A 23335-nucleotide genomic window follows, 5' to 3' on the forward strand; every position below is an offset into this window, starting at 1 on the left:
TTACAACACTCACTGGTTACTGTAGAAAAATGGGAAAGAGAATTACTCCCCCAAATCACTACAAATCCTTTAGTACCCCACCAGCTTTCCACAATTTATATGGCATAGACATTTTTGGTTGAAAGGGGAATAGGAGACCGTTTAACACTACCAGTCATTTTTCTAGATGAGGGCTTTTGAAGCTACCAAGGTCTTGCTCTGTTACTGCAGAGAAACTTTGTGTCCCTTCACCCACCTCAGCATTGTTATTCTTTCAAATGGAATTCCATTTAAGCATCAATCTTCAATAAAAGCCATTTGAAAGAATGGTGGGTTGGAGCCAACCTGTAGTGAATGGAGAAGGGAGGAATGTTGCAAGGACAAAAGGGAGAGAAGGGGGGTTCTTAGAATCTGTGCCAACAGGATCTAGTCAATCTCCATGTGGGGTAGCTGTTCATAAAGAAAGAATAGTTGCTTGTGAGTTATTGAATTTTAAGGACTACCTATACAATGAGTATAAATTAATATTTGTTTGATGATTAAAAATCATACCTATACAATGAGTATAAATTAATATTTGTTTGATGATTAAAGATCATACATTCTCTCAAGCTCATAATTAATTCTAAACCCCAATTATTTCTGTATTTTGCTAAAGATGTGAAAGTTATAGTTTAATTCAGACTTATTTATATTTCAAAAATAATCATCAATGCAGGCTTACAGTGTCTGTCTCTTTTAAAAACTAAAATGCATTGGAGTATATAATTTTTTCAAATTAATTTCCACTTAATTGATAAAGTGCTTCATTTTGAGTCTAATTGTTGCTAGTTCATTTAGATTTGCCTCATTGCTCTCTTTTAATAAACTACTAAACAAATGTGTCTACCTTACATAGTAACTCAGGAAACTAATATTATCCAACAATTGCACTCTAAGGAAAACTCTTGAAAAAGTCATCGGACACTAAATTATCACATATTAATTTAAAAATTATTTAGGGAATAATTTCATAATTATGGCTAAATATGGGAATTATCTTATGAAAATGCTCTTTAGAACTAATTAGTAGAAATAGTAGTAGAATTACTAATGTTCTAACTCTTTATGAGAACAAAATTACTAAAGTTCATGTTGATTTAGTTTCAGGCAGCAGTGGAAGAAATGGTTAGTGCCAAGTGTCCCCCGCAAATTGCGAATTTTGAAGAAGGATTTATTGTGAAATACTTCAGAGATTATGAAACTGATTTTAAGCTGGTATGGAACATTTAATGAGCTGTGAAATTGACTAAACAAAAATTCATATAAATGTTTAGAATTCTGTGATTTCTTTATTAAACTAACATTGATTCTTTATTATTCAAAGTGAAATTGCAAAAATAATTTTGGTATATGTTTATGGGTAAATCCCATTCTAGCATCTTTCTACATTATAAAATGATTCATTCATGAAAGCACTATTTCCATCACATAGTACATTTTCTTAATCAATGTAAGAGTAGGAATGATAGACAAATGTAAGCTATGCAGAGGTTTGTTTTCTTCAATTAAATACAGAGTATATCCTTTTTCCTCACTGATTTAGAGAATACAATTTGTAGTGCAGCATTATATAGTAAGTTGCTTCTCTTGCTTTTTTGAGCTTACCCTCTGGTCAATTAATATAATGCTTATTTGATAATTCTTTCTTGGTGAAATATAAAGATTTTCCTTTGATGTACAGTAAAGGAAGAAAATTAAATATGCTCTTATCTTTTTAATTCCCATTTTGAAGACTTCAGCAAGCCACATACTCACCATTTCCAAGTGACTACTCTAAGAATAATAAATACATAGTTTAGTTATTCAATTTAGATCAATACCTTAGAAAAAAAACTGTAAGAAGTATCACATGATGCTTTATAAGAGGAGATTTATGAGGGAGAAAAAAGAAAAATCTTTCCACTTAATTCAATAAATATATATGTATTTGGGTTCTCCTATCCCAAATGTAGTACTAGAAGCCATAGCAATTGCACAAATAATTTATATTACACTCCTCTTCTATTTCATCTCCCATACATGTTCTGTGCTCCATCTATCGTTAACTATTTGTTTTTCACAGCTCCATGCCCTCTTACACCTCTACTTCTTTGTATGTATTTTACCCTCTTTCAGAATCCCCTTGACCTCTTTTTCCACTTGAACAGCTTCTCCTTTTTATCTTTAAAGATTTATTTGCCACGCCCTCTGAGTCATATTTCTGCGTTTTGTCTGAATCAGATGCTTCTCTTCAGTCTTGGTATTTTAATTGTAGTTTTCTTTACTTCAGACTGATGGGCTCCTGAGTTTAGTATAGTGTTCAACATTTCAACCCTGAAGAGGTAAAAAAAAAGAGAAAATATTCTTGGCACACAATAAACACTGGAAGGAATGAGAAAGGAATTAGGAAATGTTGGGAAATAGTCAACTACAGGTACAAGGGATTATGTGATTGCAGATCAAAATGAGTGATACAGGGTGTGAACTTTAGAATTTCAGAAAAAGGCGAGAACATTTCAAGTTAAAGTACTTTGGGAAGCAATGAGATCCAACTTGGACCTTGAACAACTCAAGTGGAGTTGTCAGGGAAAAAGGCAGGACAATAAACCATGTTTTCATTTAAATATTTTTCTGCAGGAACATATTAACAGAGGGCAGAAGACAGCTGAAACTGATGCTTACTGTGGTCGTCATTCCCTGAAAAACCCAGCTGTTCTTTTTGACTCTGCAGATGTTAAACCAAACAAACTACCATATGGAGACATTTTATTATTTCCTTATAATCAGGTAAGCTCAACAAAATGATATGCTAATTGAATCTGGAAAACCTTGGCAGTAAATTTTATGGAATTTTAAGACGAAGAAAAGTACTTGTCATGTGAAATCATGTCACATTGGAAAGGTACTGCAGCTCACATTCTGTGTGCTTGTGATGTCCTCTCATCATAGTTCTCAAAAAAAGATAAAATGCTCATGTGTAACACCATGTAATATGTGTTTTGATTTATCACATAATCTCAGGAGAAATATTTGCATGCTAGTTTAAATACTAAAACAATTAAAAATGTATAGTCTCCTCCATTTTCCTTCATTAATTAAGAACAAAAATTGATAGCCATCAAAGAGTGATCATATAACGAGTAAGTTATACTATGATTTAGGGAAAAGTGAAAGAAAATCATTTAAGACTAGATATAATAGATTTACTTTCTCTTGCTTTGAAATTCTCAAATTGTGATACAGTTGTAAGATGTGTATTTGACACACCTAAGGAGTTGCAGGCCATAAAAAATGGTAATGACTGTTTTACAGTGATATTCGTCTCCATCTCTAAATACTCAACTGCATTTATATCTAAATTAATCTCCTGGAATGTTTGCCTCTCTTTCTTTTCCACTGCAATGGACTTTTCAATTTACTGGGCAGTTCAGTTAGGGCTTACATCCTACATAGCTCCATAGGGAATGAATTGTTTCCATTTTGTTAGGAAGCAACATCTAAGAAAACAATAAGGAATTAATCACGAATTGTAAGGTCACTTCAGCTCCACTTCCTCTTCTATAAAATCTTGCTCAATTCCTCTGCACTTTAAATGGCTGAAATTTCTTTCACTGTGTTCTGATTCATTTTATATGGAAAATACTCAATAGTGTTATTGTATTGGATTAAATCAATTTGATTGTTACAAATATTTATTAATTTATTAGAAAGATGTTGTTACTAATTTTTAAATACTTTTTAATGTAGCTATGTTTAGCATACAAAGGATTCCTGGCAAATTATATTGGTCTAAAATTCCAGTACCAAGACAATAGCAAGACTACTAGAAGCACTGATGTACAATTTCCATTTACCTTTGCTTATGGAAACAAGTAAGTTATACTATAAATTTGAAAGAACGTTATATTATAATATATAAATTGTGAAGCTAAAATAAATCCATTTCATGCCTTTTCTTTTTGATAGATTATGTACACCATGTATGTAACTGCAATTTTCCTTGCCTCTATGTATGTTTCCTGACAGAAATAGTTGCAGCAAAAAAGAAATTCATAGATTATGAATATAAAAATTGGCCTATTGTTGTCATCACCAATAACCACTTAAAAGTCAAAACAATGGTAAACTTTAGAATACAAATTATATATTATTAAATTGAATAATTTTCCTAGTTACTATAGGAAGTTAGAAAGAGACTCTTACTGTATTCATTAGACTTTAATCACTGAAAAAAATATACCTACTATGTGTTAATGGAAAAAATAAAATGTTTCATGAATATACCAAAATTAAGGTAAAAAATATTTTGAAATGATACTGGCTTTGTGAAAATTTAGACTTATCACAATGCACATAGAGAAATATAATGGGAAAAACTGAATGAGTCTAGAGAAAGCTTTTTATTGACCATAATTATCATACGCCAAGCACAATTTGATATTTTGTTTTTATTAGTTATTGTATCTTCTAAATTTTCTGTCAATATTGATTTTACATTTTCATGTGAATTGCACTCAGTTTCATTTTGCAATAGAAATAATAATGAAGATACACATGAACACATACACACTCAAAAATTTTTGCTTTATAATGTATGCCCATAATTTTTTAAGCTTTTAAATTTTGAAATACTTTCAAAATAAAAATACAGTTACAAGAATAATACAAACCCCTTACAAAGAACTCCAACATATCCCTGCACCCTGGATATCAAGTTCCACCGATTTTAACGTTTTGCCACACTTGCCATATCATTCTATCTACCTATCTACCTGTCTACTATCTATCTATCTATCTATCTATCTATCTATCTATCTATCTATCTATCTATCTATCTATCTATCTCATTTATATATCTGTATATCTATTTATAAGCACATTTTCAGAATACTTGAATATGGGTTACTTTATATATCATACTCCTTGGACACTTAATATGCCATGTATGTTTCTGAAGGACAGGAATATTTACTTATGTAACCAGCTTAAGTGCAGTTATGAAGTTCAAGAAATTTAACTTGATATAAAGCTTACAATCTATATTCCAATTTTTTCACATGTCCTAGTAATGTCCCTTTGAGTCTTTTCTCCTCCCTTGCTAGATCCCATCTGGGATCATGCATTGCATTTAATTGTTATTGTTATTGACTCTTTAGTTGTTCTTTGCCTGCCCCCCTCCCCAACTGTAGGAACATATATACAATATGAACTTTCCCATCTCCACCTTTCACAAACATACAATGCATTGGAATTAATCACATTCACAGTATTGTGATATCCTCACCACCTTCCCTTACTAAAACTTCCCATCTCTCCAAACAAATGCTACACCCATTATGTAGTAACTCCCCATTCCCCCAGCCCCTGGCAAACTATACTGTTAATATCTTTCTCTATGAGCATGCATATTCTCCATTTTCTTTGTAGTAAATCATGGGGTTTTAATTTAACGTCTTAGATCTATAACAGTCTCATTTGGTTTGATACCAACTTAACTTCAGTAAGCATGAACTATATTCCTATACTCTCCCGTCTCCCCACAAATTAGGTGCTTATGCATTATGACTGATTTACACATTTGCCTTCTAGATCCTGTAAGAAATAAAAAGTAGGATTGCAAACCAAAAGTACAACAGTACTAGCATTTATATTTACCTATGCCATTACCCTCCTGGAGATATTTATTTCTTCATGTGGCTTGGATCTATTGTCTGCTGTCCACTCCTTTTACCTTCAAAACTCTCTTTAGCATCTATTGTTGGGCTGGTCTACAGGTAACAACTCCCTCAGCTTTTATTTATCTGGGAATGTTTTAATTTCTTCCACCTTATGAAAGACAATTTTGCCAGATATAGCATTCTTGGTTGGCATTTATTTTTTCTTTCAGCATTTAAAATTTGTCATTCTATTGCCTTCTTGCCTCTATTGCTTCGGATGCCAACTTTTTATCTTACATGACATGCTGGTTCCCTCTTGAGGCTTTCAGAATTCTCGTTCTTTGGCATTCAACATTTTGATTATAATATGCAGTGACTTGGGTCTTTTGGGGTTTATCCTGCTGGAGTTCATTGAGCATCTTGGATGTGTATATTCCTGCTTTTCATTAAATTTAAGTCTTCAGACATTATTTCTTTGAATATTCTCTCTGCCTCTTTCTCTTGTTTCCTTCAGGGACTTTCACAGTGTATATACTGACAAGCTTGATGGTGTCCTGCAGGTTCCTTAGGCTTTGTTCACTTTTCTTCAGGAATCCCCCTGTTTCCCAGGTTCAGAGGGTCCCCTATTCCCTAGGAAACAGTTTCCTTCTGTCCTGGGCACTGCCCTATATGCCCCCAGCCAGCAATCCCTTGTCCCAGGTAGCAAGACTTAACTGCTCTACTACAGCGTTCTGTCATAGAGCTTGGTGAGCACCTTTACGGGCAGGGCAAGTTCTGAGATGGTGTGGGACAGCAAGTCTCTCAGGCCACCACCAGGCAGATTGGGCCAGACCTACATTCCCCGTATATGTGCACGAGGGTTACTCTGCTTCCTTTAAAACTGGGAACAGGGATCTACACTGGGAGTGGAGGTCGGCTCCTTGCAGGGCTGTTGAGAAGTGTGGGAGGGGCCAGTGTGGCATCACACTATCCTACCAGTTTTAAGTTGCTTTTTGTTGATTCAGTGCCCACTCTGTTCCTCCAGTCCTTTAACTGTTCCCTGGAGCTTTGAGAAAGATGTTTCTGCCAGTTCTTGCTGGTTGTTCAAAGCTTCTATGGGGGATTGAAGCCCTGAGGCATCCCACTGTGCCATCTTAAGTGGCATGGGCTGTAAGTCACTTAACTTTTTATGTCTCATCTTGTCCATCTTTAAAATGAGGGATTTGTATTAGGTAACTCAAAGATTTTTTGTATTTCTTACATCTGTAATTTCAGAAATGAGCAGTGTTCTATTGTATAGTAAGGCTGCCCCAGTTACTCTGCCTAAATTTTTAAAGTCATACTTATTGAGGTATAATTTACATAAAGTAAAAGTCACTTTTTATGTGTATAGTTCAATGAGTTTTGACAAATATAAACAGTCATGCAGCCATCACACCAGTCAAGATGTAGAACATTTCCTCTCCACAATTTTAGAAGTTTTTTTTTCATATAACGTTCATGTGAAAACATGGTATGATTTTCATGTCTTGAAACAATTTCTAATGTCTCTTTTGTTTGTTTCCTGTCATAGCCACATCAAAATCTCTTTGTTTTGTAGAGTCTACACAGTGTGTATCATACTTTACTACCCGTCCTTTTAATTTGCATTGTTTTGTCTTAAATGGAGGACACTATTCTATTCTTGTCATAGGAATGGGACTATAATAACTCAAACCTGCAGGTATGGAGTAAGAGCAAGTCAAAATTGGTGCATCCTCCTGTGTTTCTAGGTAGGGGGAGGATAAAATAACCCAAAATTGAAAACAGAGTCAAATGCTAATCACAAACAAACAGAAACAAGAAATAAAAAGTCATGATTATGGAGAATGACTGATTGGATGGGAAGAAAGGGCAATTTTGATGGAGGAGGAATCAGTTCCTACATGAAGACTGTCTGTGAAGCATTTCACTCTTCCACTTAACAGGACTTTTGGCGCATTCTACAGATTACAGTTCTTCCATGTCGGGCAAACCATTGCTTACTATATCACTAAATAGGGCTATATTAGTCAGCCGAAGGGATGCTGATGCAAAATACCAGAGATTGGTTTGTTTTTATAAAGGGTTTTTTTGGGGGGTAAGAGCTTATAGCTACCAGGCCATAAAGCATAAGTTACTTTCCTCACCAAAGTCTATTTGGAGCAAGATGGCTACCAACTTCTGCGAGGGTTCAGGCTTCCTGGGTTCCTCTGGGCTCAGCTCCTCTGTTTTCTCCACAAGGTCAGCCATAGACTATGAGGCTCTCTAGGCTTTGCCTCACTCTACAAAGCCAGATGTAGACTATCAGGCGAACGGCTCTGTCTCTCTCTCTGGAGCTCCAGCTTAAGACTTCAGCATCAAACTCCAACACCAAAACTCCAACATTACAAGTCCTCAGCTCTGTCCTTTGCCATGCCTTTTATCTGTGAGTCCAGGGTGGGGACCAGGGTGGGGACTCAACACCCTGGCCCAGTCAAAGCCCTAATCATTACTTAATTACACGCAGGTACAGACCAGATTATAAACATTATCCAATATCTATTTTTGGAATTCATAACCATGTCAAACTGCTACAAAGGCTTTTCCTTTTGGTCTTCAATTTATCTTCTGTGCACAATATATGATGGAAATGATGGATTCCCTTTACTAAAAATGTTACAAAATCTTTTAACAAGAATATCACTATTTTTAAAAGGGTTGTATTCCCTGGTTAAAACTATTACCACCAAGGCAAAGTAAACTCTTATCACTAGCAAGCATATCTAGATCTGCCTTTGTATAGGTCAGACAGTCCACTTAGATCAAGTAGATATATCAGTATTAGTGTTTTATGTAATGTGTAAATTAGTAATATGTAATATGTGTAATATGTAATATGTGTAATACAGTGTAATATGTAAATTTAGTGTCATTATTACAGCTTTACCAAACAGTGGTGTTATATTTATAAATTATTTCAAAATCCAAAAATAAAAACTGCCTTTCTTTTAGAAAATGGAAATTTCTAGCCACAAAGGAACAATGCAGTTCACTTAAGTTTTGATGTCATTTGTAGTTTTCTTTTCTCTTATGTAATGTGTCCTGAAGGTTTAAAGCTTCAAAATTATATGTTTTTATAATTTTATAAAATTATATAATTTTGGTAGTAGAATTCTATCTAAAGGCCCTAAGTATTTTAACTTTACATATGCTTTAAATTAATGTACTCCTGCATATAATTTTCTAAAACTGACAAGTGCTGTCTAAACTTTGATTCATTAGGATGGATACCATGATGAATTTGTAAATCATAAAGAAAATGAGAATAGAAGATGTCCAGACAAGCTAGTCAGTTAATAATTACAGTGGTAGCTGATGTAGAGATTATTGTTAAACTGTATTTAGATTTTTGGATGGTAGTACTTATTGTTCTTTGTTGCAAACTCATAGCTGAATTGTTTAATTATAATTTGTGAGAGTCAAATGTAATTATGAGTTAATGGGAAATCTGAATTTGTGTACCTGTAAAAGATGCTATATGGGTACAAAAGTTCAATCAACAACTGTAAAGACTTCAGTAACTTAGTCAATTCAATTCTGACTCTAACCAGGTTAGGCCAGGCCCTATAGGTTCAGGGAAATCCTCTACAAGATTGTCCTTCAGGCACAGGTCCTAAGTACAGGGCCACCAGCACTTCTGACAAACTGGCTACAAATTCAGCTGTTCCCATCACCCCTTCAGATTCGAATGACTCACAGACCTCACTTAAAATGCTGTGCTTATAGGGGGTCTCATTTTGGAGGCATGTTTGATAGAATAAATGTCCCAGAGGTCAGGAAGGTGGGCCGATATGGACTGATAGGCTCAAAGCCCCAGTCCCCTAATCACATTGCTGGTCCTTCTAGTGGGGCCTGTCCCCACTCTAGATTGAAGGAGTGGCTGGTCCCACCCTTTAACTTTTAGGTGTGGTCCTGAGACCACCATGAATAACAAAAGACACTTCTTTACAGGAAATTCCAAAGATTCAGAGGTTGCCTCCGGGGGAAATGGGAAGATACACCAGCCAAGTTTTTCATTATACTATGGTTACTGTGCAACCATTGTTTAAAAACTCTACATTGTAACTTTTTGTCACTTAGTATAGGGGACAAAACTACTGCTGTGACCTCTTTTGGAAGTAATACCAAGTTTCAGTTTTTGGTCTCTGTATTGGCCTGAATAAACTGCTCTGTCTTGATACTTTACCTTAGAACAGTTGACTCTATCTGATGTCTTATTATTTTAATGCGCTACACCAAAGAGTGTGCTCTTGTCTGTTGGTGCAGAACATTATTTTTACACCCAGATGGTGACTGCCAAGGTTACAAATGAAAGAAAACCTATATCTGTATGCAGCGTTTAACTAGGCAAATTTCTGCCTGCTGTGCCTTATTATGGTGGCTTTTCTGTGCTAATAAAGTATGCTTGATGCTTTCCTTGTGTGTGTGTGGGGGGGGGGGAGTTTTACTCTGACTCTTATGCTTTTTAATAGTGTATTTGTTTGTTAAACATTATAAATTATCTATAAACCTGTATTAGTCAGCCAAAGGGATGCTGATGCAAAATACCAGAACTCTGCTGGCTTTTTAAAGGGGTATTTATTTGGGGTAGGAGCTTACAGACACCAGGTCTTAAAGCATAGTTTACTTTCCTCACCAAAGTCTATTTCCATGTGTTGGAGCAAGATGTCTGCCGATGTCTGCCAGGGTGCAGGTTTCCTGGGCTGTTCTCTTCCCAGGTCTTGCGTCTCTCTGGGGCTCAAGTCCTCTGTTTTCTTCACAAGGTCAGCTGTAGACTCTCAGGCAAAAGGCTCTGTCTCTCTGGGGTATCTGCCATGTCTAAGGAGACCTCTCTATTCCTCTGTGTTCTTCTGGCTCAGATCTTCTCTTCCCAGGACTTGCTTCTCTTTCCTCTATGTGCTTACTTCCTGGGGCTCCAAATCAAAACTCCAACATCAAAACCTTCCAGCATCAAAAAGCTTCAACTCTGTCCTTTGCCATGTCTTTTGTGAGTCCCCACCCACCAAGGGGTTGGGTCTCAACACCCTAATGATGTGGCCCCATCAAAGCCCTAATCATAACTTAATCATACCCAGGTACAGACCAGATTGCAAACATAATCAAATATCTATTTTTGGAATTCATAATCATATCAAACTGCTACAACACCTAATTTTAATCAACCATATTTCAGCTGGACTTATACTTGCATAGATCTTCTGGACCTCATACAAACCAAATATGCTGGAACAAATTTTTCTCTTCAAAGGATTAGTTTATGGAAAACATCAGAATCACAGTCCTTCTATGTGGATACAGTATACATTGGACAGCAATCTACAATTTCAACGTTATATGGTATTTTATATTATTTCATATCTACTTAAACCTTTTAAATCTAATAGTAAAATCTTACCATGGAAATTATTTTTATATTCTTTAGTATAGACAAAAGTACTAATTTCAAAATATTAATACATCACTCTGTCATCTCAATATTATGATTTAACCTTATTTTTTAATGAATAAGGCAAGGTGATTATTCTGTGGGTAAATGTATCCTTAATGTAAACTTTCTCATTATAGCAAGAATTGAAGTCCTGGATTCTGTTTACAGATAAACTGTCACAAACATTGTCACTTGCCTTGTTTTATCTTTGGAAACCAACTATCTAGATGAAGATATGTTCCTAAAAGGCAACTCTTAACATTGACATCTGCCTAGTATGACTGAGTTGAAACTTTTCATGGACTTGCTAGTGATAATTAATTATGCTTTAAATAAAAACTTCATTGCTGATAATCTTAGCATTACTTTCTGGTCATGTTAATAGACTTAAATGTATATGAAATGTAATAATAAAATAAACAACATTAAACTCTACAATCTTTTCATAAAATTAATCTATTTCCAAGTAGCCACCATCAAAGTTGACAACTCTCACTTTTCAGAGGAATTTTGGAATCCCTTCCTCTGAAACTATATTTAAGTGTGAGACTATAAGTCAACTCATTAAAAAAAACAAAAAACAAACAAAAAACAAAAAACCTAAATATTACAGTTTATAGTCACTCCTATTGAATTTGCTATCACCAGAGCTACGTTGTGATTAGTGGAACAAAATCCAGATGGCTGGATTTTGCTGGAGTGAGTGATGTAATTCATTAGGCAACATATATTCAGCACCTACTATGCAACAAGCACTGTATCAGGGACTAAGAAGAGAGCAGTGAGCAAGACAGTACTCATCCTACCCTCATGGAGCATACATCCTCGTGAGCATCACATTCAGGGAATCTAGAACAGCACATAGCTTACAGGCACAGGGGGGCTAGATGGAGCCCAAGGCTTGATGGCTTTTAAATATTTGTTTTGGCTCATTGGGATCATATGTCAAAAGATGTTAAAGGTATATATTCTAGAAGTGAAAGTTTATCAAGGCTTACAAACTACTTACATTAAGTTCTTCTTTCTAAAATTTGACTATAATGGCTGATTCTGTGGCATATTGATATTATTTGATGATTTTCTTTTCAGCAACAGAAGCTATGCAATTTTATCTCCCATTGATTTTGCCTGTGTATATTCTTTAGAAATGCCAAAGAGAAGACTTCCAGCATTAGCAAGTAGAGGAATATTTTTAAAGCACTTTCAAGTGAATCAGACTAAAGTAAATGGATCTGTTTTGACCAATCAATATTCTGTCACCATGACTGCATATAATTGTAGTTATAATATACCCATGATGACTGTGAGCTTTGGGCAGGTAAGCCTAGAATTTTGCAAGTTACCATTTTAAATTTATGGAGCATTAGTTAAATGTAGTAAACTTTTTTTAAAAATTTTGTTATTTAGCTGATGATCAGACAATTATTCTAAGGATAAATGAATATTTAAACGTTTGTTCAACTCTCAAATGAAAATTGTCTTTTCTTCAAGAAATATTATCTCTGGGGAAAAACAGGGGGAAACCTCCCTTAGCAAAGAAGCCATAGGGAAATTTAAGTAGTGTTTTCTCTGTTGACTCAATGTGGACTCTTACAACAATAATTCTTTTAACACAGATTCTTGAAAGTAAAGTTGTGGTCTTACATATGTTTTTAGTTATAAACAGCGTTTATTTTTGCTTGTATCAAAATATACAAGGAGGAAAAAATATGATTTTCCATAATTCAGAAAAGATATAGGCAATTTTTCATACTGCTTGAATTATTTATAGGAGTAATTCATTAAATATTACAAATATGATGAGTATTTTAAAATTTAATTTCATATAAGATATACTTGTAGTTTCCCATAACAAAGAAAAAACAAATACAATAGCCTCATGATGAAAGGTTAAATAATAATTGTAGTTGGAATCTCATAGAAAACTTTTCTAACTAAATGATTTTATGATGAAAAAATATGAAAAACTATATTCAAAGAAAATTGCCTTGACCCCATCCTTGCCAAAGTTTTAGTCTTAATGTCTTCAAGATAAATGTCTTATAAATGTTTTAAAATCTTTTCCTCTAAGCGCTATAAAAAATGTAAAAACTAATTCAAGGATTTGTATTCTCAAAGCATCTGTGTCTATAGTTCCCCATTTCCCAAGGTTCATCATTTAACTACTAATTTGTAATTTTATCTTTAGCATTTGTTATTTATCCAAAGGCTAAAATGGAACTAATATTTTTGTGACCTTTTTTTAAAAAATTCAAGTGAAAAAGTCATAGAGTAATGAGCACATAGTAATGTGCAAATATAATAATGTACAGCTCAATGAATTGTTTAAAAAAATTTTGGTTTTGAGATCATTGTAGATTTTCATGCAGGTAAAAGAAATAATACAGAGAGCTTGTTGTACCCCTCACCCAGTTTCTCCCAATGGTAACATCTTGTTTAACTATAGTATCATATCACAACCAGGAAACTGATGTAATTGATGCAATCTACTAACATTATTCATATTTTACCAGTTCTACATGCACTTATTGTGTGTATGGGTATGATTATGTGTATGTTTGTGTGTAGTTCTATACAATTTTATGTGTAGTTTCATCTGACCACCACCAGAACAATTCCATCACAAGGATTATTGGTGCAACCATCTTCCTTCCTTCCTTCCTCATTCCCTAATACCTGACAGCCACTAATCTGTTATGTCTCAATAATTTTGTCATATTAAGAATGTTATATAAATGGAATCATACCTTATATAATCATACCAACATGTTGCCTTTTGAGGTTGGATTTTTTGCCTCAGCATAATTCCTTTGATAGCCAGTAAGTTGTGTTTATCATTTGTTCATTTGTATTGCTTAGTAGTACTCCATGGTACAGATGTACTACATTTGTTTAATCATTCACCTATGGATGGGTGTTTGAGTTGTTTCTAGTTTTCATGTAAACCTAAGTTTTTCTTTCTCTGGGTTAAATGTCTAAGAGTACAATTGCGGAGTCATATGGTAAGCACAAGTATAGTTTTACAAGAAACTACCATAGTCTTTTTCAAAAGACTACTTTAAATTCCCAGGGGCAATGTATAAATTATCCAATTTCTGTACATACTCACTATCATTTGGTGCTATTACTATTTTTCACTTTAGCCATTCTGATAGCTGTATGGTGATAACTTATTTTGGCTTTGATTTTTATTTCCCTAATGGCTAATTATGTTGAACATCTTTTCATATACTTATTTGCCATCCATACATCTTCTATTCTGAAATGTCTGTTCATATCTTTTGTCAATTTTCTAACTGGACTGTTAAGCTCCTTACTGTTGAGATTTCAGAGCTCCTTACATATTTTGGATATCAGTTGTTTGTCAGAAGGCAGTTTACAAGTATTTTCTCCCAGGCTGTATCTTGTCATCTCATCCTCTTCACAAGACCTTTCTGAGGACAAATTTTTAAAATTTTGATGAGGTCCAGTTTATTAAATTTTTTTCCTTTATGGTTGGTGCTTTTGGTTTCAAATCTGAAAACTCTTTGCTTAACCCTAAGCCATTGTTTTAGTTTCCTTCACTGCTCAAGCAAAATACCATGCAATGGGCTTGAATTAAACAATGTAAATTTAATGGCACATGGTTTTGAAGGTAGGAAAAAGGCCAAATTAAAGCATCATCAAGGTGATGCTTTCTCCCCAAAGACTGTGGCATGCTGATGCTGGCTGCTACCAATCCTTGGTGCTTAGCTCATCACTTGGCAAGGCACATGGCAACATTCCTTGATCTCTCCCTTCTCTTTCTGATTCCCTTGATTTCAGCTTCTGGCTGCTTCTTCTGTGGCTTTTTCTCTCTGTTAGAATTTCTCTCTGCTTATAAAGGACTCCAGTAATAGGATTAAAACCCATTCTGATTGGGCTGGGTGACACCTTAAGTGAAGTAACCTCATCAAAACATCCTACTTTCAATAGGTTCACACCCACAGGAATGAATTAAGTTTAAGAATATGTCTTTCTGGGGTATATACCTTTCCAAACTACTACAGTCCTGAAGATTTTTTCCCTATGTTTTTTCCTAAGATTTTTAGAGCTTTACATTTATATCAACAATACATTTTGAACTAATATCTGTATAAAATGTGATGTTTAGGTCAAGGTTCATTTGTTTTCTATAGCTCCAATTTCTCCCTCATCATATATTGAAAAGTTTCTCCTTCCTCCACTGATTTGCTTTTGCAATTTTATAAAAAATCTGTTGGGAAGTTATGGGAGGAAGATGGCAGAGTATGGAGCTCCAGGACACTGTCCTTCCACCAAAGCAACTATTAAACAGGCAGTAACTGTCTGAAACAACCATTTTGAAACTCCAGAGGCCATAAGGACACTGTATAGCACCCAGGAAAGAGTGAGAGGAAGAGGCTGATAAATTACTGTAAAGAACTCTAAATTGTTCTCTCCTCATGGTGGCTACTGGCGCCATCCCCCACTTTTCACTGCAGAATGCCATCGGGTCCAGCCCCTGGCTCACTGCTGGTGACAGAATTTTTTTTTAAAATCCTCTTTCCCAAAAAGAGGGGTGAACATGGCTGATCACTGATCATGGCTTTTGATTAATAAAGTAAGATCACTGGGTCCCAACTGAGAGCAGATATTATTTCAACCTGCCTTAGACAGGTTGACTGTATATATGGTAACAGAATAAAAAAATTTTTAAATTCATGGTAAGCACAAGTATAGTTTTATAAGAACAGTGAACCCTAAGTTAAACCAGGACTTTAGTTAATAGTACAATGATAAAAATGTGCTATCATCAATCGTAACAAATGTTCCAACCAATGCAAAGTGTTGGTTGGTGTGGTGGTATAAGGAAATACTGTATTTTATGTCTGATTGTTCCAAACCCACAACTTCTCTAATCAAGAAAAAAAAAATCAATTGGGCAAGTTTCTGAGTCTATTTCTGAGTTCTTTATTCTGTTCTATGTGTTCATTCCTCCACCAATAACTTGCTTTCTTGATTTCTATAGCTATATAATAAGCCCTAATATCAGATAGAGTGTTTCCTCACACTTTATTCTTCTAGCTATTCTAGGTCTTGTGTCTTTCCATATAAACATTAGAATAAATTTGTTTATGTCTACAGAACAACCTTGCTGGAATTGCTTTAAACCTATAGATGATTTAATTGGACTCTGTGTTACGTTAAGTTTTCGAATCCATGAACACAGTATGTCTATTTTATTTAGGTCTTTTAAAATTTCTTTTATAGCCTATTTAGGTCTTTTTAAAAATTACTTTTACTAGCATTTTGCAATTTTCAGTATACAGATCCTGTAAATATTATCTTAGATTTATACCTAAGTACTTCATTTTCTTTGATGCAATTATAAATGGCCTTGTGTTTTTAATTTCTGTTTCACCATGTTCATTTGTTAGTAAATAGAAATGTGGTTCATTTTTGTGCATTGAACTCTTATCTTGTAATATTGCTGAAATCAATGCATTCCTACAAAGTCAATACACCCATGTAATCACTCCGCAGATCAAGATCAAGATAAACGCTAGCTTCCCAGGAGCCTTACTTGCGCCTCTTCCCGGTCATTACACCTTTCACTCCTCTATTTTTACTTCTACTAGCATTGTTTAGTTCTGTGGTTTTCAAATTTCGTATCAATGGAATTATACATAGTATGTCCTCATTTATTCCTAGCTTATTTTACCCAATATTATAAGATTCAATTGTTACATTTTTCATTGCTTTACAGTATTACATGGAATGGCTAGAGCATGATTTATTTGTTCTGTTGATGGACTTTTGCAATGTTTCCAGTTTGTAGCTATTATGAATAAAGCTGATATGAATATTCTTATACATGTCTTCTGTCACTGTGTTTACTCATTTCTGTGGGCTATAAGGTTTTGTAATTTTAAATTCTACAAGATTAACAGAGAAAACTGTTAGGTAACAGAAGCAGGAGAAATAGTTTTTACGGCTAGAATTAACAATTGATGAATTTCCATAACACTTTTTGCTTCTTTCACTTGATTGGTCTTGCCTCAATGTTAAACAATATTTCCTGAGCCTGGGCCAGTCACTGTACAGACCATGTATACTTCCTTGTGTTGTTAGCTAAGTTTTCAAGTCCCCATATGCTATTTCTCCAAAAAGGTGTTTAGTTTATTGATGGCCAAGACTGTATCTCATGCTTCCTTGCCCCACCCCATGTGGGGTACCAAGATACTCTATCTTGAAGAAAGTGCCTGCTCAAAAAATATTTGTTCCTTGAGTGATGGAGGGTACATTCTGAATTAATGAGGTATTACAGTGGTTCTGGCTGATTGCTGCACAGATGACTGAGATGACTTTGGCCTCATTATTACAGTCATATAAGTATGGCCTGTGTTGATTTATGTGACTCTTGTTAATGTTTGGAAGAATCCCAAATACATTAGGCTAATTTTTGTCATGTCACAGATTGTACCATGGTGAAAGAGAAATCGTGTTAGCCATTGTTAAGTTTAATAATCATTTTATCAATACTTATTTTGGAAATTAGATAATAACAAACAAGACAGAAGATGAGTCTGTTTACAGAGGAAATAATTGGCCAGGGGAATCACAGATTCGTATTCAAAGAATGCAAGCAGCATCTTCACCTCTGAGTGGCAGCTTTGACATTCAGGCTTATGGACATATTCTCAAAGGTATATGAAAAATGTTCAGAACAAAGAATAGAATAAGATAGATAGATAGATAGATAGATAGATAGATAGATAGATAGATAGATACATGTAGGTATAGTGCTATGAAATGTTGCCTGCTATTTCACTTGAAGAATTAGTATTTATTGTTTATTTTTACATCAAAATCTCTAGTCACATGGGTATATAAATTAATATGTCTGATTATGGACAATTAATAGCCAATTATTTGGTATTTGTTTGGTAGATTAGGAATGAGCACACCCATTCAAAGCTAACATTTTAACTAATGATAATTTTTATTTTAAGATAAGAAAAAGTTGACAAAATTATACAGCAAATTCTTAAGTCATTTTTCTAGAGATGGTTGAAATTATAACTTTCATATATCATACCTTCCTGTAATGATTGCATTTTTGAAAATGAGCATTTGTTACTGAGGTAGTCAGAAAAAATAATGAAAATACTAAAATATGAAAACTGAGTATTGAAATAATTTTTAAATACAACTGTAATTGAATTCTGTAGACTTCTGCTGTCCAATATAGTAGCCATGAGTGATGTGTGGCTGCTGAGCACTTGAAATGTGGCTAGTGCCACATGTTGAAATAATAACATTTTGAATATATTGGATTAAATACAATTTATCACTAAAAGTAATTTTACCTCTTTCTGTTTATGGCAACTAGAAAATTTTAGATTATATGTGTGGATCACATTACACATCTATTGGCCAGTGCTGATCTATTCAAATGTAATAAACATTTTGGTGTATCTCTATCAGTAGTACTTTTTTAGATAATTTATATAGTTGAGATTATACCAGTAATATAAAGCTAAATTATCTAGTACAAATGACACTTTCACATTTTCTTCATTGCCTCACCAGATATATCAGGTTCCATTTCAAAAAGATCGTTGCTCTTTTATATCCATGACTTACAGATTATCCATAAAGTGAATTGATTTTATAAATAAAGATATTTGAGACAAGGCCAGAGTTTGAGGTGCTTTAGTCATGTAATTTTTGTTTCCAAAAAATGTATAAATTCTTGTCATAAGTAAGATACAAATTTCATTTTTACTGTATTGGAGGACATTTGGTTTACAAGCAATAATGCATAGCATGTTTCATGTATTTTAAATATAAAATCAGTTTATGAATTTTTGATTCCTGTTGTTTACCTCCCTCTATGAGTGCAGGTCTCCCTGCAGCAGTGTCAGCTGCAGATTTACAGTTTGCTCTTCAGAATCTTCAAGAAGTGGGACAAGTCTCAGTTACTCGAGAGGGAACCTGTGCTGGGTACTCATGGAATGTCAAGTGGAAGAGCATGTGTGGAAAACAGAGTCTTCTCCAGGTTCTTTTACTTGTCTTTGTTTCTGTTTTCTTTTATGTATCTTTTCCCTGTTTACACCATACCTCATTCCAAAAAAAAAGAATTTAAGACTGTATATATAAAAAGTGCAAACTGTAGATTAAAAATAGAAAAGGAAATTGAGGTGAAGATTTTTCTAAATTAAGTTGGCAAGGCATTCTCTTTCAGCATTAGCCATTGGTATTTTATTCCCTAATACATATGAAAAAAGGCAGGAATATGTGTGTTAGAAGACCTGGGATGGGGCAGGAGCAGCATGGTCAGGACCTGGTTTAGGACCTAATTCAGGGGTATTTTAATGGGGTGCCAAGTAGAACTAGCTTCAGTGTCTATAATCCTACCACTAGAGCTATATTTTGAAGCCTTGGATACTTCTGTGATTTTAGAGATGATGTTTCAGAATTCATAAGGGAGTCATGCTTTAAGCTCTCATCTGATTACCTTTGATTAGTTAGAACAGAGAGGGGGTGGGGAAGGGGAGTCCACCCCAGAGTATGTGAAGGAGAAGTGTTCAAAGAGACTCAGGGTCAGACTGTCAAACATTTAAAAAATGATACTTTCTGGTAATGATGGCAGTATGAGGAAACAGGCTTTCTCATGCCCTGTTGATGAGAATATAAATCTTTTGCCAGGATAAGTTAGTAACATCTGAATATAGATATCCTATAATTTAGCAGTCTCAGTTATGTAACTCTATCCTGATGAAATAGTAACCCAAAGTGAAAATCTATAGGCACAAAGATAATCATTGTAGCATGATCTGTAATAACAGAAACCTAAATCCCCAGGAATGGTGGTTTAAATGACATACTGTTAGCATCAAAACTACACAGCCATAGGCAGATCCACATATGCTCACCTGGAACACTGCCCATGACATAAGGTGGGGAAAAATATGGAAAACTCTGCTTTTGAAACTAGTTTTGGAGGGAAAAATAAAAGGAGGAGGAGAGGTAGGAAACCAAAAAATGGTGTGTAGACATAGAAAGCAAATGTAAATCAGTCACTATCATAGAGATGTGGGGTTGTTTTAAGAAAACACATGACCTGAATCCAGAAGTGGAAAATTCTTCATCAGAGAAGTTCTAATGACTCATCCTCCTCTTGGTGTCTTTGCTATCATCTCTTGCATTTTCTTCCTCTAATAAAGTTAGAGGAATTCATTGTTTCGGTCCCTTATCAGTTTGGCTCATACAAGACCCAGTGTGGAGATGCTGATCCCTTTGCTAGCCCCTGTCTATATCGAAAGGATAGTACATTGGCAGGGGCTTTGGAATGACCAAATGGTACATATGGATTTGATTTGGTTTCATTTTTACCGCTGACAGAAAATATAATTCCAAGAGGGAAAGAAAAACCAGGGTAGTCAGAGGTGTAAATGCTAAAGGGAAAATGTTGACCCTCAGGTGGAAAGAGGACTCAATTACTCAACCATCATTTATCAAAGCAGTTACATTTAGAACAAGCCAATGAATCCTAGAGGGGAAAGATGAGAAGACAAAAAGAGAAATAGATACAGAAGATCACACAGTGAATGGACACAGACAGCAAAAACAGCAGCATGGGGAGGGGAAAGGGAAAAATAAAAATTTTTTAAAACACCGAAAACCTGTATTAGTCAGGTTGTCCAGGACAACAGAACTAGCATAGGGATTGGCACACATGACTGTGGGGATTGGCTCATCCAAATTCCACAGGACCAGCCACAGATTGGGAACTCCAGTGCAGGTTTCAATGAATTCCCTAGGAGAAACTGGCCGGCTGAAGTAGAGAGAGAAAATCTTTGTTGTGATTGTTGAAATTATCAGTTCTTCATTTAAGGTCTTCATCTGTTTGGATGAGACTTTTCACATTGCTGCAGGCAGTCTCCTTCCTTGGTTGTAGAGGTAATCAACCACAGATGCAATCAACTGACCAATGATTTAAATCTACGAAATATCCTCACAGTGACAATCAGGCCTGTACTTGCTTGACCAAACAACTGGACAGCATTACCTAGCAAAGTTGACACATGAGAACTTAACTGTCACAAACATTTTTAAGAAAATCAAATCAGTAAATTCATATTTTGAGACATATTTTATTAATTCCAAAATTTAAAATTAACTTTAGTAACTTAATTCAAAGTGGTTGTTGATGAAATGATCTTATTAGCATTTTTTCTTGGAAGGCTATGCTCCTTTTTGAAGAAACTCATTTTCCAAGAAATGTGACAAAAATAATTTTGATTTTTTTTTTTTACATCCTTTGGCTTTTATTCACTTTCAACCATGTTTAAAGTTAAAAAGTAAGAACTAGTATGGCCTTATTTATAGTCTTTCTGATAAAATAATTCTGTATAAAAATAGGTTAATGATTCCAACGTTATTGGACAAAATGCTAATATAACAGTTACAAAAGTGAAGGAAGGTGGCTTATTCAGACAACGCATACTTGGAGACCTACTTCGTATACCCAGCCAACAGCCACAGGTATTTTGAAACTGTTTTCTCATGATGTTTAACATCATTTTAAATGTATAACTAGTTGCAATATATTAAACACCTGGTAAAACAGAAAGGATGACATCTTTATTTTCATGGAGATATTTGTGTTAACAGTAGATTAACTCAATAATATTATATTATGATTTTAGGGAAATTATCTTCCTTATGATAAAAGAATGGATTTTTAATCTCTATTGGTTAGAATTCAAAAACATATTCTTTCATTTAATCTTGAAAGTAACTGTTAAGTAACTATTAATGTTACTGTTTTAATAATGAGGAAATTAAAGTCCAGTGTGTTTAGGTGACTTGCCCAAGGGAAACCTTTACTTTTTTCACAGCTCTAATTACCTCCAGACAAAGCATACATTTCCTTTTTTTAATAGTCTGAAGGACTTTTTCTACGTCACCTTCACTAGACTATAAATTGGGAGGTAGCAGGGACATTGTCTGTTTTGTTTAATGTTGTATCCCTGGCATTTACAACTGTGCCTGCCACATAGTGGGCACATATGCTTAATGAATGAAGGAAGGAAGTGTCAAAGCAGAAAAAATATATAAATAGAATAGACTTATTTTTATAATCAAATAGAATTTCAACTTTTGGTTCTAAATACTATGGCCATTCCATTGAACCATGCTGTCTCTTTAACCCTGCTTTCTAGCTCTGTGTTTCTTTATTTGAAGGTTGAAGTCTATGTCAATGGAATTCCAGCTAAATGTTCAGGTGACTGTGGATTTACATGGGATCCTATGACAACACCCCTAGTCTTGGCCACAAGCCCTTCTCAAGGTAACCTCCTGCTTTTTAACTCGGAGTATAGTGTGGAAGGCAGCTGGCGAAAGTATAAACTTTGATTATGCATATTTATACACTGCGTGATTCTTTCCGCTAATCTCTGTCAACAGACAGATTCCAAATATGAAGCTATGTAGAATCATTCGATGGAAAACAATAACTTGACCAAATAAATATCCTTTCCCCTGCTTGCTTATAGGTTTATTGTCACAGGGGGGCTTAATTTTCTCTGAAACGTCTGATTTTCTAACAACAGATTCAATTTTTTGTCATTTTCATTGTGTTATTTATATTTAACATTTTCAGGGTCCTATGAAGAAAGCACAATTCTAACCATATCCGGCTCTGGATTTTCTCCTAGTTCAGCTGTGTCAGTTTCAGTTGGACCAGTAGGTTGTTCTCTTCTTTCTGTGGATGGTAGGTCCCCTTCAAGTGATTATTATTAAATTTAATTGTTCTTTAAGAGAAAGTGTAACCAAAGAGCAGCATTACAATTATTCTTACCCTACAGAGTACCCTATATATTTATGAAATTGGTATCCTGGTCTGGAGAAATGCCTTATCTTTGTAATCTTTGGTTATGACTACTTACTCATTTTTCACTGTTGTGATTTACTGGATTGGAATTAGATAAGCAAATAAATTTCCAAAATGTTTATGCTGTTTTTAATCTAGATTTTTAATCTAGATCTTATATCTAGATTCTTCAGTTCTAAGAGGCAAAATTCCACCTGTATATAAGTGCACATACATTGTTCTAAGTGAAGTGAAAAATGTGTTTTCATTTGGTTTTTGATCATCTTTTTCAATGAAACCTACTATTTTACTTAACTTTGGACACATACAATATATTGGGCCAAAATGTTA

At 34.5% G+C, this 23335-nt stretch overlaps 1 protein-coding gene across 1 annotated transcript in view; it reads left to right on the forward strand.

The window, feature by feature from the left end:
• PKHD1L1 (PKHD1 like 1) overlaps window positions 1-23335 on the forward strand; it is a 164530-nt gene that overhangs the window by 43632 nt on the left and 97563 nt on the right. Inside the window, exons 19-28 of the mRNA XM_058275919.1 lie at window positions 1123-1236; window positions 2638-2787; window positions 3748-3872; window positions 10870-11033; window positions 12270-12442; window positions 17663-17810; window positions 19011-19165; window positions 21532-21654; window positions 22357-22462; window positions 22775-22885. Of these exons, the coding sequence (XP_058131902.1) occupies window positions 1123-1236; window positions 2638-2787; window positions 3748-3872; window positions 10870-11033; window positions 12270-12442; window positions 17663-17810; window positions 19011-19165; window positions 21532-21654; window positions 22357-22462; window positions 22775-22885 (1369 nt within the window). The remainder of the gene's footprint in view (window positions 1-1122; window positions 1237-2637; window positions 2788-3747; window positions 3873-10869; window positions 11034-12269; window positions 12443-17662; window positions 17811-19010; window positions 19166-21531; window positions 21655-22356; window positions 22463-22774; window positions 22886-23335) is intronic.

Source organism: Dasypus novemcinctus, chromosome 14, assembly GCF_030445035.2.
Source record: "Dasypus novemcinctus isolate mDasNov1 chromosome 14, mDasNov1.1.hap2, whole genome shotgun sequence".
NCBI classification, from domain to species: domain Eukaryota; kingdom Metazoa; phylum Chordata; class Mammalia; order Cingulata; family Dasypodidae; genus Dasypus; species Dasypus novemcinctus.